This window comes from Camelina sativa, chromosome 10 (genome assembly GCF_030686135.1).
Source record: "Camelina sativa cultivar CO46 ecotype springtype chromosome 10, ASM3068613v1".
Taxonomy (NCBI): Eukaryota; Viridiplantae; Streptophyta; class Magnoliopsida; order Brassicales; family Brassicaceae; genus Camelina; species Camelina sativa.
In genome coordinates, this window is record NC_141889.1 from 10517017 (window position 1) to 10532656 (window position 15640).

Here is a 15640-nt window from a genome sequence, read left to right on the forward strand (position 1 = left end):
TCATTGCTTGTGTATCTCTATCCGACCGATTCCGGTTCAATTCTCCTTGATTCAAATCTTCAGTTTTGTTACAACAGATACAAAAAAAAAAAAAATGGTTACTGTTGTATAGAGCGTCAAAATTACAAAAATATCCTTTAATTAAAAGTTAAAAACATTGCCGACCTAAAACCCCTGTTTTAAAAATCCCCGCCTAGCACTGATTACCCCGCAAAATCGCTAGATCCACCTTTTCCGTCTCGATTAATGACTAATCCCCGCCTAGCATTAATTATCTAATTATATCTGTCTAATTTGATTATAACCCATCTAATCCGACTAGTTTCTGCTTAATTTCGTATATAATGATTATTTTTAGAGCCAAATAAAAATCAAATATGTATTTTTTTGTTATTTAGGCATTTAAATTAAGACTTTACGATGTTTTACAATAAACAGAATTATTACATATATTTAATACTATATATTTTTATTTTATTAGTAATTTAATAAAATAATCCTAAAACTAGTCTCCGATTGATCGATTACCGTCTAGCGATTTCTATAACGGGGCGTAAAACTAATGAAGACCAAAAAAAAACACAAGGGACAAACCAAACCAAACACAAGAAATAGTATTTGGTTGTGTCTGCAACATAAAAAAAAAATCTGAGGTTTTGAGTCAGTCACACCCAACCCAACGACATGACATAACCAAAACTTGACGACCCAAATCGTTTCTTATTCTTCTTCTTCAAGAACGACGCCATTGACGTTTTCCTCTTCATTACCCCCCCCCCCCCCCCCCCAACCTTCTGTACCATCTCTGACTCTAAGCGATGCAATGAGATTTTTCCTGTTAACTCCGAGTTCTTACCGATTCTACCATCCAAATCCGTTTCGATCTCTCGAATCGATTCCTCCTCTTTCGGTTACACGTCCTCGCGTCGAATCTGGATCTCTCTCTTCTTACAAGGTACCGATATTAACTGATATTTATGGAAAAAAAAACTTAAAAATCGAATATTTGTTTTCGTGGTTCTAATGCGATGCTCAATTTTGAGTTGTTATTTGACATGTTTGATTGCTTCTTCACTTGTTACAATTATGTTTTGTTTTGATTCTATTGCAGTTCATTGCAGCGAGCTTGCGGAGACATGGATGTAGTAGTAGTAGTACCATGAGACATAGCTCTGTCTCAGTCAAGGCATTTGATGATGTAAAAATTTTCAATATCCATTTCAGTTTAGAATGTGGGTTTTTGACTACTCTTATGTCTTAGCATCAAATTTAATACTTTTCTTCTTCTCTTTTTAAGGATTCATTTGATTTTTATTCTGGTGACATATTTACTGCTACATACTATTCGATTTCGTCGAGTGAAGGCGAAGAGAGTGATGGGGATTACGCGTTGAATGTGGTAACTGAAACAACTGCTCAAAAGCTTGGAAAGTTTCCAAGAGGTCGCCAAAAGCACAGGCACGTTTTGCTACTTTCAGATTTTTAAACCATGGCACTAGTCTTAATCATCACTTACTGCTATGTCTACTTTATATTGAATCCACTAGATCATGTGTATGTAAGTGAAGTGTAGTACTATAATCTAAAAGGAGGCTATCAATCATTTGATTTTAGGATTTGGTGTTTAATAATTCTAGTTGTTAAGTCTTATGACTATCGTAGCATATTGTTTCAGACTAACCATGGCACTACTCTTAAGCTATGTATGTTTCCATTGATCCATTTGTGGTGAGAAAAAACCCATTAGAATGTGTGTGTGTGTGTAGTATCTAGTGAATGAATTTAGGATCTGGTGTTTGACAAGTGTTTGTTCACTTTAGAGATACTTTTTAGTTGTGTCAGTCTTATGAATACCACAGCACATTTTTCTCTCGTGAACTTCCAATGTTTTGATATTGCTTTGATTCGTCATACGCAGAATCAGATATGGGATTAATTTGGGGCTTCTCGCATTTTTGTCACTGCTGCTTCTATTGATGGACTCTTTTGCTTGGAAGATTGTTAGACTGCCTTTGCCTCCATATTTCTTAAGCCTCCCCTTCTTCATCTCAGCAGTTTTAGTCACCTTATCCGGTTATATTATTGTTCCACTTCTAGACAGACTAAAAGTACATGAGCCAATTAGGACACTAGGTCCAGTTTCACATAACCGCAGACCAACAATCCCGACAATGGGTGGGTTGTTTTTTGTTCCAGTTGGTGTTGCTGTTGCAATAGTCTTGACTAAATTTTCGTCCATAGAAGTCTGTGGAGCAGCAGCTGCAACTGTAGCATTTGCAATGATTGGATTAGTTGATGACTCCTTAAGCCTCTACAGTGAGAATAACATTGGTTTATCTGCTAAAACACAACTTCTTTTGGAGGTATTTAACTAATTTTCTCTCTCTATCTTATGTTTTTAAGTGTTTTCATCCTCTTAACTTGATCCATCTAAATGCATCACAGGCAGCAATTGGGACTTGCTTTGCGTTTTGGTTGGAGACTGCAAACATATCATCTCCTTATGGCATGTATAGCCTCTTATAACTAATCTGATCAACGCATATATGATGGTAACTCGCGTATCTACTTTCATATAAATGTACATGAGAATACATGATTATATGCAAACCAATCCGCAGATTAGCTTTTCTAGAGTTTTTCTCACAGCCTGTCATACAGAAGTTTATATAACGTCTTATTGATTCTGTGTACATTTTTCCAGGAAAATGTTGATTCCCTTGCCTTCACCAATAGGTCTCGTTTGCTTGGGAAAACTTTACATATTGTTGACATCTTTTTACTTCGTTTCTATGGGAAACTTAGTCAAAGCAACCGATGGTCTTGATGGACTGGCTGGAGGTATTGCTGCCTTGGCTTTTGTTGCAATGGCAATAGCAGTTCTTCCAATTTGCTCTGGTTAGTCAATGATTATACTTACAAAAATAGCATTGGATTTCAAGTGAAGATACGTTGAGTGGCTCACTCACTGCTCCTAATCTGTAATCGTAATTCTTGATCAGATCTTTCTGTATTTGGAGCTTCGATGGCTGGAGCTTGTTTTGGATTTCTACTTCACAATCGATACAGAGCATCAGTTTCCATGGGGGATACAGGATCATTGGCTCTTGGTGGAGCTTTGGCTGCAATGGCTGCATGCTCAGGAATGTTCTTTCCATTGTTCATATCATCCGGTGTCGCAGTTTTAGAAGCTTCTTCTGTCATTATTCAGGTAAAAAGAATAGAACAGATTCACTAAGTGCTTCTCTTTTTTCTAACCACAATCGCAACAGCTGAATGATAGATATGTGTATTTCTGACCCGCAGGCAGTGTATTACTCGGCGACTAAGCGTTTAAAGGGAAAAGGGCGTCGATTTTTCAAGACAGTACCGTTTCATCATCACCTTAGGCTCAGTGGTTTGAAGGAGCCAATGATAGTAGCAATGGCATATGTTATATCCTCTTTGCTCTCTCTTATAGCAGCTTACATAGGTCTTATTTCTGCATAAGCTTCATTTCTTTTTGCTTCGTCTCTACTCAATTTTTGTTTTCTTAAATTCTTTAAATGAAGTCATATTAATTATACTGACTACCTATCTATTTTGTTTTGGTTTAAAAAGTCCCTATAACCATATTTTTTTGTTGAATCTGATCTTCCATAATCCATACCTTTGTAACTTCATGTTAATATTCTCAATGATATAATATGCAATGATGAATGTTATTTATTTCTTACCAACTTGATGATTTAGCCTTTAAACAAACACTAAAAAAGCTTGATGCTATGTTTTCTTTTTACTAAATTCTAAAGAAACAATAGTTTTTAGAATGGACTTAGAAATGATCGAGAAATTGTAATACTTTTTGCAATTGAAAGACTACTCTGATAACGAAGTAAATCAAGAAAAAAAATAAAAAGAGGTAAAGGGGGAAAAAGTGTATATATGAATGGACTGCTTACCAAAAATTTCGTTAGGTTATACTAGTATATAGTTTGTTAGTACTTTAGTCGATGATATTAGAGACTTTTACCCATGCATTTGTAATCATTTCGATGATCGTTAAGTCACCGCGAGACATTAAAAAGAAAGATAATGCGGATTAATAAAAGGAACCATAATATAATATTATAATTGCAATTCTCGAGTTTATAATTGTTAAGAATTTTAGACAGATTAAGGTTTGTAAGTGATAATCTCTGTCAGAACTCGAGAATTGCGAAGATTAATTATATAATAATTTATTATATTATAATTTTACATAAGAATCTACACATTCAGTTGTTATATTACAAATTTTTAAAAATATTATAAAATGGAGTTTTCACCCTTAAATTCGTTTGCTAAGAGGTTGTTTGCAAGTTTATTTTTATTTTTTATATATGCAAATATAGATATTACAGTCATGATGACATGAAGAGATTAATGAACTCTCTCATTCTATATATTATCCGTTATAACTTATAACTGATAGTCTGATAACAAGACAATTTGCAAAGAAACCTATTAACCTATGAGCATATTAAGCGTAGGACCAAATTGAAAAGCTTAAACTAGTACTTAATTTATTTCCTTTGGTAACACATAAAGTCCAAACTCTCTCACATGTGAGTAGTGTGTCTGTGTGTAGTCTGTATGAGCATATACACACAGACGCACACATATGTGGGTGCATATATTAACTTATCAAGAAGAACAGGGATGTGATCATGATTCAATTACATGAAGATACTAAATATGCAATTAAAATTTTCCAAGCATGTATATAATATTTATTTACTTTTTTTTTTCTTTTCTTCGTAAATCCCTTTTTGACTTGTTATATTATGATCATGATTATGTTGGATGGTATCTTGGATTTGGTGATTGAATTTATAACATCAAGGAAAATTAACATTATAATGATCATTTGAATTTGGCCCATCCCTCCCTCCATGATCAAATTGAATATCATTTCTTTAACTAAGTCCTCAAAGCATTCCATTAAAAGCCTCTTTTGCACCAGCCATCACATGCATCCTCTCTCTATTTGTCTCTCTCCCTCTTCCATCACACATACACCCTTTTTCACAGTCATACATGTACTCATATGTTTTATGCATGTGTATATATATCATGAGTCTTGCTCTAAATTTCATAGAGTGATATGAACTGATTTAGAGAGAGGGCCAGAGTTAAAGGAAAATTTTAGAAAGTGGGTTTTGTGATTTGAGATTCTTTTTAGCTGTTGAGATTGAGATCAAAATGAAAATTTCTAAATATCTCACGAATGTTTTGATTTCTATTATCTTCTATCTTTCTTCTGCTCCACCATTTGTCATCTGTTCATCTCTTGAAGTCAACATTGATGACCATTCACCAAGCAATCTCAAGAATAAAGGATCCCTACAAGACAAGGTATTCTTTTTCTTTTTTGGTTTTTCAGTTACTTGGTTTTTTGTTTCCTCATTTCTATAATTTTATATGGCAGATGAGTCATCAGATGATAAACAGCATAAAACTTCATGGCATTCTCTTATGGGTTTCCATGGGGTTTCTTATGCCAATGGGGATTCTCTTCGTTAGAATGGCCAATAAAGCTCATGAAAATGGAAGACAGGTTAAAGTGTTCGTCTATCTTCATTTCATTTTCCAGGTAAATTAATTAATAATTATTAGCCACTCCATAAGTATATCTAATAACGTAAATGATTTATGATCAAGTATTTTATAAATGCAAATTGAGCTTAGTTCAAAACTCATGATGACATCTCAGTGATCTCACTTTAATCATTTTCTCCACTATAAATATATTTTCGAATATACTATTTAAGGGAAAATATATGTGTATACGATTTTAATTAGAGTGATAAACAAGAAGCACTCATAATCTTAGATTTACTCAATTTTCAACAGCTAGATATAGATGCACTGAAATTAATTTCAAAATACATAGCTTATAAGGGAACTGCTTCTTGAATTTTCTATATAGCTTTGATCATGATTTCTTGAATATTAAGGGAAAGGAACTAAGGACACACTATGATTACACTCTTACACACATATTCAAAATTCGATGTAGTAATCAAATCAATATATACACAGATAAAATAGCCATCTGAGATACTCATTACATTTTTTTTTTTTTGAAATGAGCAGATACTGGCAGTGGTTTTAGCAACAATAGGAGCTATAATGTCCATAAGAACATTGGAAAACTCTTTCGACAACAACCATCAAAGACTTGGCTTGGCTCTTTATGCTGCCATGTGGCTCCAATTCTTGACTGGTGTCTTCAAGCCCTCTAGGTACATTTATACATATACACGTAAATATATACATCTTTCGTATATAAATGCCTCACACTTATCGCGTATCTTTTTGATGTGTGTTTGTAGAGGGAGCAAAAGAAGGTTGAAATGGTTCTTATTACATTGGATTCTTGGAACAACAGTGTCACTAGTTGGCATAATAAACATATATACTGGCATAAGAGCTTACCAAAAGAAGACATCATCAAGTAGAGACTCGAGTCTTTGGACAATCTTGTTCACAGCTCAAATCGCTTGTCTCGTCTTCTTCTATCTATTTCAAGACAAATGGGAACATTTTCAGAAGCAAAGAGCTGTTCTTAATAATGAATTGGATCACCAAAATAATAACACAAATGGAAGTAGTGACCAAATCATCCAAGTGGTAACCAGAAATGATCATGAACCAAAGGTCATGGTTCCTCAGCCTTGTCGCAAAAGTAATGCACTTGTAAATCTGTTTAAATTGATTTGATTGGTGTGAATTAAGGTCAATTATACTACTATTCTTACTTTTTTTCCTTCAATGATAAATACCGTTGGATTTTGATTTGGTTTGTTTTTGTAGTGTTTGTATTTTGTAAGTACATATAGTTTTTTTTTTTTTTTTTTTGGTTACGTAATATAGTATTTTAATAGTTCACTTGTTTCAACTTTTAACATAACAAAAGAGAGAAAAAAAAGTTGTATAAAAGTGAAAATATGGGCCCAATGAAACGAAGACAGGCCCAATAGTGAGGAACGAACTATATTTACGATCTGATAAACTTCGATTTCAATTTTGAATCGAGTGTATATAAAATCTTCAATCGAAGTTTAACCTCTGACGATAAAATCGAACCAGAGAGATTCAAAAAGCTCTGTATTGCGTAAATTTAGAGAGAAGAAGAAGAAGATGGGAGGCGAAGAGGAGACGAAGAAGAGAGTGGTAACTGAATCGCTGGGATGGTTAACGGAATCTTCGATTATGCCAAAGAAGCAGCGCGCTATCGAAGGTGTAGGTCCTTCTTCGATCATAGAGCTTAAAGCTCAGCTCTATAATTCTCAAGAAGAAGCTAAACAGACGAAGGATTTGAACGGATCCGATGCTCAGTACCATCGCGCTAAGGAAAGGATTGCCGCGAAAGACTCTTTCTCCGCGAAAAACTCCGGCGTCGAGAGTCGTAATCTAAAGTAAGTCGCTGATTCATCGATATTTTTGAATCTTCATTTGGTGAAACGAGAGGATTTGGGAATTAGGGTTTGAAATTTAGATTGGATGATGATTTGGTTAAGTAGGATGCTTCTGTATCTGGAAACGAGATTATTTGGGGATTAGGGTTATCAATCAAAAAATTTGTAGCTAAGTAAGAATCATTGGTTTGAAATTGAATGTGGATTAAAGCGAAATCTTCAGGATTATGTTATGTTGTAGAAGAATCTCATATTGGCTGCTTTATATGATTTTGTTTAACCATCTTCATTGGTTTTTAAGTGTTTTGTTATTGTCCAGAATCACTTAAGATTTAGCTTTCGTGTGGACTAATTTAGTTATTAATCAAAAATTGTATGTTTGGAAAATGAAGGGACAAGCTTGAGCACAAAGCGGTAAAAGACGGAGCAGTTAGTTATGCAGCATTGGAGAAAAAGGCTCAGTTGTATGAGAAACTTGTTAGAGGAGAGCTATCTGATGAAGGAGGTGAAGAGAAGTACTGTGTTGATTTCTTCAGGAAAGGAATTGAACATGAAGATCCAAAACCGTCTTACAACAGTTTCATTTCAGCACCTTCTGAAGATTTAAAACACGATGGTGAAGACGACGGTTGGCTGTTTAGCACCAAATTTGCTGGACTTGGACGAGCAATTGGGACAACTGATGTAGGCCAACATGTGCGCATGGTCAGGTAAATTCCATTTCTATCTCCTTTTCTCTGTTAATTATTTGTTTCATCAAAGCTCTTAGAAAGAAGGAAACAAGTCCATTGCTGTAGATTTTACTCTGTTTTAGGAAGTGAATCGACATATCTCTGTTGTTTATGTAGGGAAGTTCATGAGGAAGTGAATCAAGAGAGAGAAAAGGCAACTGAGTTGAAGCAAAGGAGACAAGAGCAGGCAACAAATCGTCGAGAGAAACTCAAACAAGCTTATCTACGGAAGCAGCTCGAGAAACTGAAGGCTCAACAACAACAACAAGAGCAAGAGCAAAATTCTTGATTTTTTCGATATTTCACTTCCCCAAACTTTGGGATTTTGAGTTGTGGCCTAAACGCAGAGAAGACAATGACTGAGTTATGTCGACGGAACCAGAACTGAGTTTGATATTGCTGCAACAAAAACATATAAGTCATCATTGAAAATTCCAAACACTTCTTCTGGGATGAAGCTGTAATTATATGCTCTTAAAGCGATATACATGTACTGTGGGTTCTTAAGTTATATCAATCATCAATCAACAGATTCTACGCCAAGGATATAGACAACACTTTTAACAAATCATTAAAAGCTCTTACTAGTTGTTTTATCCATTTAGACATATCAAACAAGTAGTAGTACAGAGTACTTTCCACAGGTTCAAAGTAACATACTTATGCTTGATCATTTAAATAGGAATATATAAATACTAATCACGTTAGTAAAGCAAAGGACAGTTTGGCCGAGTGGTCTAAGGCGCCAGATTTAGGCTCTGGTCCGAAAGGGCGTGGGTTCAAATCCCACAGCTGTCATTTAGTTTTATTTTTACAGACTTTGATAAGATTTTAGCCTAAACTAGCATTGCCTTCATTTAGAATTTTTTACAGACTTTGATAAGATTTAAGCCATAACCACCACTTCATTGCCTTCTGCCTGTTTATTATGTGTCATTGATAAAACCTGTTTCCCTCTTTGCTTTGAAGATCTTTGTTGTCCACTTGTTGTAAACCCTTCATTAAATGCAATACCCATTTTGTATGGTCGAATCCTGGCCAAATTGTTGTATGGTGTTTTGCGGGTTCTTCGCAATGCAAATGGAAAGATTTTGGTCCATAGCAAAGAGTTTTTTACCCATGTTTTGATCATGTTTGGATGCTAAGATAAAGACTTGGTTGTAGCCCTATAGGAATTGGAGGAGAGATCATCATAGTCTTCATTCTACAATATGACGAATATAAGAAAATGTTATTTTCAGTGTGAAACTTCAATGGAAATAGTGAAAGGCTAATGAGTGGCCAATCATCAAAAACGAGAGCGAATAATTTAATGGAAACAGAAAAAAGGAAGACGATGATTTTGATAATTGAGGCTGTTCGTTTGGTTGCCGCAAGTAGCTGTGGCTGCGGCAGACGCAAGTTTAGCTGTTCGTTTGGTCGCCGCCAATAATTGCGGCAGTGACAGCAGTAGCTAAACGAACAACAACCTGCGGTAATGTTTGCCGCAGCTGCAGACGCTGCCGCTTGCGATAATGAAACGAACAACACCATTATCTGCCTTCAACAAGTTTCCATGTTATTTAAACTAACTATAGCTAATTCTATAAAATTTTATTTAACTCAAGTGGATAAATTAAAAAAAGGGAACACAAGAAAATAAAACGAAGAATGATTTTGGTATTTGGCTATTTGCTAGCCTCAGGTCAAACCATGATTTTTTGGCTACTTTACTGTTACAGAAACCATGATTTTTTTTGTTTTTTTGGTTGTAACATAATTATTCTGTTGTGTGAATTGATCAAATGAACACTTATCGTTTGTTTGTTTTTTTTTTTTTCGTAACAGCAGGTTTGAAAAAAGAAAACTCGTTCTTATTCCCATTCACACTACAAATGCAATTATTAAAAAAAAAAAAACATCTCTTCTTTCTTGGCAAGTTCCCAAAAGTAAATACGATTAGAAAAAGGGTTGTACTATATAATTTCCTCTATCTGTTTTCTTCTATCCTATTTATACTCTCAGATGCTGACTGACTAATTCATCACCAAGATACTAATAATTCAGTTCTTTGGAACGTTTCATTTTTTTTTTCAGCCAATGGCGGAAAGGTTGCCTATGATTTTCCTCCTTGCTTTACATTTGTTAGTATCGGGTAAGATTTTTTCTTGATTGATAATACTTTTTTATTTTTGGTTGTTATTGTTTGTTTCTTTCTAAGTTTAATGTTCCTCGCAGGAGTGTTTTCCATGAGTGTACTTACCATAGAGAACAAGTGCAGTCACACAGTTTGGCCAGTTATCTTCTCATGGAACGTGGACTCACAGGTCTCCCCAACAGGCTTCGCTCTGAGGAGAGGTGAGGCGCGAGCCATACAGGCGCCATCTTCATGGTACGGTCTTATCTCGGGTAGGACGCTATGCTCCACCGACTCAACAGGAAAATTCTCTTGCGCCACAGGAGACTGCGAATCCGGCAAGATTGAGTGTCCCGGCTCATACAGTTGGGCTCCGGTGACTTATGTCTACTTTAGAATTGATAATGGTGGCATCAACAGCTACACCATCAGTGTTGAATACGGTTACAACCTTCCAGTAATGGTGGTCCCTTCACAGCGTAGCCGGACATGTATCAGCGCCGGTTGTGATGTTGAACTGAACAAGACTTGTCCAAAAGATCTTATGATAATGTCCAGAGGAACTCCAGTCGCATGTAGTAGTACGTGCATGGAATCTAATACTCCGGAGACTTGCTGCACCCGCGACTTCAAGTCAAAGCAAAACTGCAAGCCGACGGTGTACACGCAAAACTTCGAGCGAGCTTGCCCACTCGCTCATGTATACGCCTATGACGATAATAATAGCACCGTTACATGCCTCAACTCTACTGACTATGTCATCACGTTTTGCCCTTTCCCTAATCCAAACAAAACCAAGTAGAGTTACGTAAATACCCCGTAGCTGGTTTTATTACAATTTTGCTAGGGGTTGATTACGTCAAACAAACATCATATGTTTTCAACTTCGACTAGAAAATAGAAAAATGTGTTTTCAAGTCAATGTGTATTTTTTTTCTTTAGTAATTATAATAAGAGTGAATTATGTTCCCACCTACGACAGGTATATATGTTATATGAGAAGGTTTTTTCTAACTTTGTCTATGGACGTGACATTTGGTATTTTATTTTTGTGACATGTATACTTTACATTAATTTCAAGTTTGATTCTATGTAAATTTATTTACTTAGGAAAGTGTTCATTTCTTTTATCTTCTACCAAATCTTTAATTTTTTTGAGTTTGTATTATTTAATATTATTTTATAGCAATATTATATGTAGTTTACTTTCGTAAAAAAAAGTAATACATCTTACAAGAATACATATCTATTTTAATTTATACAATTTGTAAATTATTCACTAATTTTCCTTTAAATTTCTTTACTCTTTGTTTACCAAATCTTTAATTATTTTAGGTTTAAAAGAAAAAATAATCTATTTTTACAAGATATTTATTTTTTTTGTTTTTACGATTTATAAATTCTTCACTAATTTTTTTATCACAACTATAACTTTATTAATTAACTATTTTCTTTTGTTCAAACTATTCATGTTGCAATAATGCATATGACAGAATTAATTACAATTATTATGCTTTATAACTGTATTTATTGTCACGAATGTATTTATTCAGACTAATGTGTCAATGAAATTTCTTACAAACCTCATAAAATGTTTAGTGTATTATATAAGAGCATCTCTACTGGTCCTCTATTTTTGCCTCTAAACTCTATTATAGAGTAATTTTTACTCCAATCCATCTCTATTTTCATCTTTATTATAGAGATTGCTATTTTTTTCTCTATATATAGAGGAACTCTATTTTTTCCTCTATAAATAGAGTTGAACTATTTTTTTGTAAAGTAGTCCTCTTAATCTTCAACTTCTTTTATTTATGACTAAAATAAATAAAATAAGTAGTTTTAAAAATTAATAATATAAATTTAAGTATAAATATTTATTTTAAAATTGAGACTGCCATTTGCAAAAGATAATTTTATGAAAGTGTTACAAAAATTAAAGTAAAATGGATTAATTTTCAATTTTTATAAATAAAAGGTGTTAATTATAAAATAAAAATAGTATCTATTTAGAATATTCTTTTATAGAGGAAAAAATAGGAAAAACCATTGGAGCAAAACTCATCTCTATTATAGAGATATTCTATTATAGAGGGAAAAATAGGGAATATCATTGGAGATGGTGTAAGATCTAATGCTCACATGACTAATTACAAAGAAAATGATCATGCACTATATGTCTTTCTTTTCCCATCATTTTCTATCGTACTTTATTTTATTATTTTCTTATGAAGTTTTTTCAAAAAATGATGTCTTGCAGTATGATGATTAACAGATTAATATATTGATGATTATTTGAAGAAATCATTTACAAAGCAATGTCAATGTTTTTTTTTTTTTTTTTGTATAAGAGTCTTGTCAATATTTATTAGCCTATTTCAAAGGATTATGTTTTATGATAGTCATGATTTAAAGTTTTTGCATTGTTTTGTAATTTTTTTTTTTTTTTTCAAACTATAGTTGGAAGTCTTCAGTGATGAAGATGAGTCCAATGCTAAAGCACAATCTCTTTGGCTTTGAACATTCACTCATAATATTATAGTTGTAAGTCCCTTAGATTTCTCTCTCAAGTCCTCTAATCTTCAATTACAATATATTTCTAAGTTTATGTTTAGTAAATTTTCTTTGTTTTTTGTTTTTAAAAGTTTTCTATCCCCATTACAAAAAAATATTTTACTTTGCCTAATTTTACCGTGTAATGCATATATACATGATCAAAAAATCACGTACTTCTTTATGTCTCTTTGAAATCACTTCCCAGACTTTACAACATCTTTTCACATTACATGGAAAAACATTACAGAGACCTATTGTAAATATTTAATATATATATGTATATTAAATTTTCTTTGTTTTTCGTTTTTAAAAGTTTTCTATCCCCATTACAAAAAAATATTTTACTTTGCCTAATTTTACCGTGTAATGCATATATACATGATCAAAAAATCACGTACTTCTTTATGTCTCTTTGAAATCACTTCCCAAACTTTACAACATCTTTTCACATTACATGGAAAAACATTACAGAGACCTATTGTAAATATTTAATATATATATGTATATATTATAATTTCAATACTTTTATCATATATATATGTCAATCGTTAAAAGTGGTATAAATTAGCACGTAGATTAACTTGTACAAAAGCAAGACTACTTGTACAAAAGCAATACTTTTATCATATATATATTATTGTTTGAGTTACCAATCATACCTCATGTCTATTTTCCTATAACCCTTCTTACATCCGTCATTATGCCAAAAAAAGCTTACTATATTTTTTTTGGTTTGAATTCCTATTTTACATTTTGGTTATAATTTTGAAGAGATATGATTTAGTATTTAGAGTATACGATTAAAAGTATGATGTTATTTTCGTATTTATAGAATTTTAGAAATAATGTGCTAAATTTAAAACGAAAACTTATTTTTATGCAATTTGTGAAAAAATTTCTTTATCATGCACACTTCATAATTATAAACTTATAAATGTATATATTTAAATTATTTTCAAGGCATATATAAATAATATCATGTATATTTCATATATAATTTAATAAAAATTTTATTTTACATACAAAATATTTGATTTTATAACCCATACATCGCGTGGGTAACTTTCTAGTATATATATATATATTTGCAAAAGGACAATAATAACAACACCTTCACAAGACTTCCGTAAAATCCCTCCTAGTCCCCATCTATCTCTATTTTTGTTGGGGCCTGCATGGGACGACTACGTCAAACGTGACATGCCTCCAATATCGACCAGTCAATCCTTTTTTGGTAAAAGAAAGCTTAATGCATTACTAGGTCAATTTGTTGACTTTTCAGCTAATACATGACGGCGGATTCTGTCCACAAAGGATGAAATTTATAACAATATCTTCGGAAGTAGTAAATGTGCGGAAATAGTTGGCTATACTGTCCCCTACTTGATTTGCTTGACGAGGAGTGAAAGAGAGGGAGGGTATGTCGAACTTCTCGTTATTACACCTTACGTTACGTTCTTGAGCCGTAGTATTCAAGGAGGTTAAACTAGCTAATCTTCCTTTTAAAGTTTGTTATCAAATCTTGGCACCTGTTAAAAAGTCACTCTTCATAAGCTTAGAAGCCTTGTGGACACAACGGAATCGTTCTGCTTAGAGTTAAACCAGGTTCCAGATGACTTTTTCTCCCCGATATAAGTTTTCGACTAGTCGATCTAAAAATGTTTTTGGTCAATCTAGATTGTTAAAAGCTAAGTTTCATTGTAAAACGTTGTAAATAAACGGGAGATAAAGAGAAAATCGTTGAATCACATGGACTTTGTTATCTGCTAATCTTTGATGGCTAATAATGAAGGTGTTATTATAGTTTGGGCTCTCTTAAGCCTTCTCCAATGGGAGTTTTTAAGGGAAGTTTTAATACAGTAGAAGGAAAAAAATAATTCAGATAAAAGAAAAAAGTATAAGAGAGCCTCTTATATAGTAGACTCGAATTTGAAATAAGAGCCCCTACCTGTCACTTATGTGTTGGGTAATCAGATTAAAAGAAGTAGAATTTTATTCCCTCATTATCTGCTACTGCTAATATAATAATAACACCTTCACATGCCCAAGTAAAAGAGCCCAAACTGGAAAATTAAATAAGAGAGCCTAAACTGGAAAAGTTTCCATTTTATTTTTAATTTAAACATGGACTTTGTTATCTGCTAATCTTTGATGGTTAATGACTTTGTTAATGTTTTCCAAGAGTTATATACAGTATTGGTCAGAGACCTATAAGTTGTCGGCATAATTTGATATCGTCTGGTTTTGTTGATTTTCGAGATGCCTTTTTGCATATGAATCCATTTGTCAAAAAAAATCGTGCCACGTTAAGGAACTAGGAGAATAACACACGTTATAGATTGATGTTTGTGAATCAAATGACCAAATTAACTCTATGAATTGAAAGTTTGAAACAAATTAAAGGCTTGTACAATCGTCGATAATAGACAAAACTAAACTACCTTGGCATTGTTCTAGTATATGCCAGCCACGTGACGAAACAACTTGATCGCTTCGGAACAAGAATCACATTGTACAGAGGAAGAAATCAGAGCATTCGACGAAACCAAACCTTCTACAGCTAATCCGGCAAAAACCCTAGTTAAAGAAGCTTTAAATCTGCGTGCATGATTTGAGAACGCGCGCTAAGGAAAGTGAACTCGATCGTAACACATATAACCGAATTAATCAAATGATTCTACAACGAACCAAATTGTGTGTTCCCAATCTTGTAACCTTGTTTTTATTTTTTTTGCCAAGGTTTCAAGCACAATGCGCTTAAGTACTGTAAAAGCCAAACCTCTTCATTTTATAAT

General features: G+C 33.3%; 4 protein-coding genes and 1 non-coding gene across 6 annotated transcripts; all 5 read left to right on the plus strand.

The window, feature by feature from the left end:
* Nucleotides 1-583: 583 nt before the first annotated feature.
* On the plus strand, nucleotides 584-3627 carry LOC104718497 (phospho-N-acetylmuramoyl-pentapeptide-transferase homolog). 2 transcript variants are annotated; one of them, XR_015568013.1, is made up of 8 exons: nucleotides 584-955; nucleotides 1112-1198; nucleotides 1298-1458; nucleotides 1919-2363; nucleotides 2446-2552; nucleotides 2705-2898; nucleotides 3003-3211; nucleotides 3307-3627. XR_015568013.1 is itself a non-coding variant. In XM_010436253.3 (8 exons), the coding sequence occupies exons 1-8, from the start codon at nucleotides 824-826 to the stop codon at nucleotides 3487-3489; spliced, it is 1476 nt and encodes a 491-aa protein (XP_010434555.1). In that variant the 5' UTR covers nucleotides 596-823; the 3' UTR covers nucleotides 3490-3627. The 2 variants fall into 2 exon arrangements, 1 of the variants encoding a protein (XP_010434555.1); XM_010436253.3 differs by having other exon boundaries at nucleotides 596-955; nucleotides 2446-2510.
* A 1288-nt stretch (nucleotides 3628-4915) lies between these two features.
* Nucleotides 4916-6819, plus strand: LOC104718498 (cytochrome b561 domain-containing protein At4g18260). Its single transcript, XM_019230879.2, has 4 exons — nucleotides 4916-5376; nucleotides 5450-5614; nucleotides 6118-6266; nucleotides 6357-6819. The coding sequence occupies exons 1-4, from the start codon at nucleotides 5224-5226 to the stop codon at nucleotides 6742-6744; spliced, it is 855 nt and encodes a 284-aa protein (XP_019086424.1). The 5' UTR covers nucleotides 4916-5223; the 3' UTR covers nucleotides 6745-6819.
* Nucleotides 6820-6993: 174 nt separating this feature from the next.
* LOC109126923 (uncharacterized protein At4g18257) lies at nucleotides 6994-8716 on the plus strand. Its single transcript, XM_019230866.2, has 3 exons — nucleotides 6994-7442; nucleotides 7835-8152; nucleotides 8291-8716. The coding sequence occupies exons 1-3, from the start codon at nucleotides 7165-7167 to the stop codon at nucleotides 8460-8462; spliced, it is 768 nt and encodes a 255-aa protein (XP_019086411.1). The 5' UTR covers nucleotides 6994-7164; the 3' UTR covers nucleotides 8463-8716.
* A 175-nt stretch (nucleotides 8717-8891) lies between these two features.
* TRNAL-UAG (transfer RNA leucine (anticodon UAG)) lies at nucleotides 8892-8971 on the plus strand. Its single transcript has one exon. It is a non-coding gene; the product is annotated as a tRNA-Leu (tRNA).
* Nucleotides 8972-10164: 1193 nt separating this feature from the next.
* LOC104718499 (PR5-like receptor kinase) lies at nucleotides 10165-11303 on the plus strand. The gene is made up of 2 exons (XM_087468198.1): nucleotides 10165-10307; nucleotides 10391-11303. The coding sequence occupies exons 1-2, from the start codon at nucleotides 10253-10255 to the stop codon at nucleotides 11089-11091; spliced, it is 756 nt and encodes a 251-aa protein (XP_087324324.1). The 5' UTR covers nucleotides 10165-10252; the 3' UTR covers nucleotides 11092-11303.
* The last annotated feature ends 4337 nt before the right edge of the window (nucleotides 11304-15640 follow it).

What these genes read in the sequence shown, in the direction of transcription:
- LOC104718497 (XM_010436253.3), top strand. Translation starts at nt 824, where the DNA reads ATGAGATTTTTCCTGTTAACTCCGAGTTCTTACCGATTCTACCATCCA. An exon ending in AGAGGTCGCCAAAAGCACAG is followed by an intron (nt 1,459 to 1,918) that starts GCACGTTTTGCT and finishes CGTCATACGCAG; the next exon opens with AATCAGATATGGGATTAATT. An exon ending in CTTCTTCTGTCATTATTCAG is followed by an intron (nt 3,212 to 3,306) that starts GTAAAAAGAATA and finishes TCTGACCCGCAG; the next exon opens with GCAGTGTATTACTCGGCGAC.
- LOC109126923 (XM_019230866.2), top strand. Translation starts at nt 7,165, where the DNA reads ATGGGAGGCGAAGAGGAGACGAAGAAGAGAGTGGTAACTGAATCGCTG. An exon ending in GTCGAGAGTCGTAATCTAAA is followed by an intron (nt 7,443 to 7,834) that starts GTAAGTCGCTGA and finishes TGGAAAATGAAG; the next exon opens with GGACAAGCTTGAGCACAAAG. An exon ending in CAACATGTGCGCATGGTCAG is followed by an intron (nt 8,153 to 8,290) that starts GTAAATTCCATT and finishes TTGTTTATGTAG; the next exon opens with GGAAGTTCATGAGGAAGTGA.
- LOC104718498 (XM_019230879.2), top strand. Translation starts at nt 5,224, where the DNA reads ATGAAAATTTCTAAATATCTCACGAATGTTTTGATTTCTATTATCTTC. An exon ending in AAGGATCCCTACAAGACAAG is followed by an intron (nt 5,377 to 5,449) that starts GTATTCTTTTTC and finishes TTTATATGGCAG; the next exon opens with ATGAGTCATCAGATGATAAA. An exon ending in ATCTTCATTTCATTTTCCAG is followed by an intron (nt 5,615 to 6,117) that starts GTAAATTAATTA and finishes TGAAATGAGCAG; the next exon opens with ATACTGGCAGTGGTTTTAGC.
- LOC104718499 (XM_087468198.1), top strand. Translation starts at nt 10,253, where the DNA reads ATGGCGGAAAGGTTGCCTATGATTTTCCTCCTTGCTTTACATTTGTTA. An exon ending in TTTACATTTGTTAGTATCGG is followed by an intron (nt 10,308 to 10,390) that starts GTAAGATTTTTT and finishes TGTTCCTCGCAG; the next exon opens with GAGTGTTTTCCATGAGTGTA.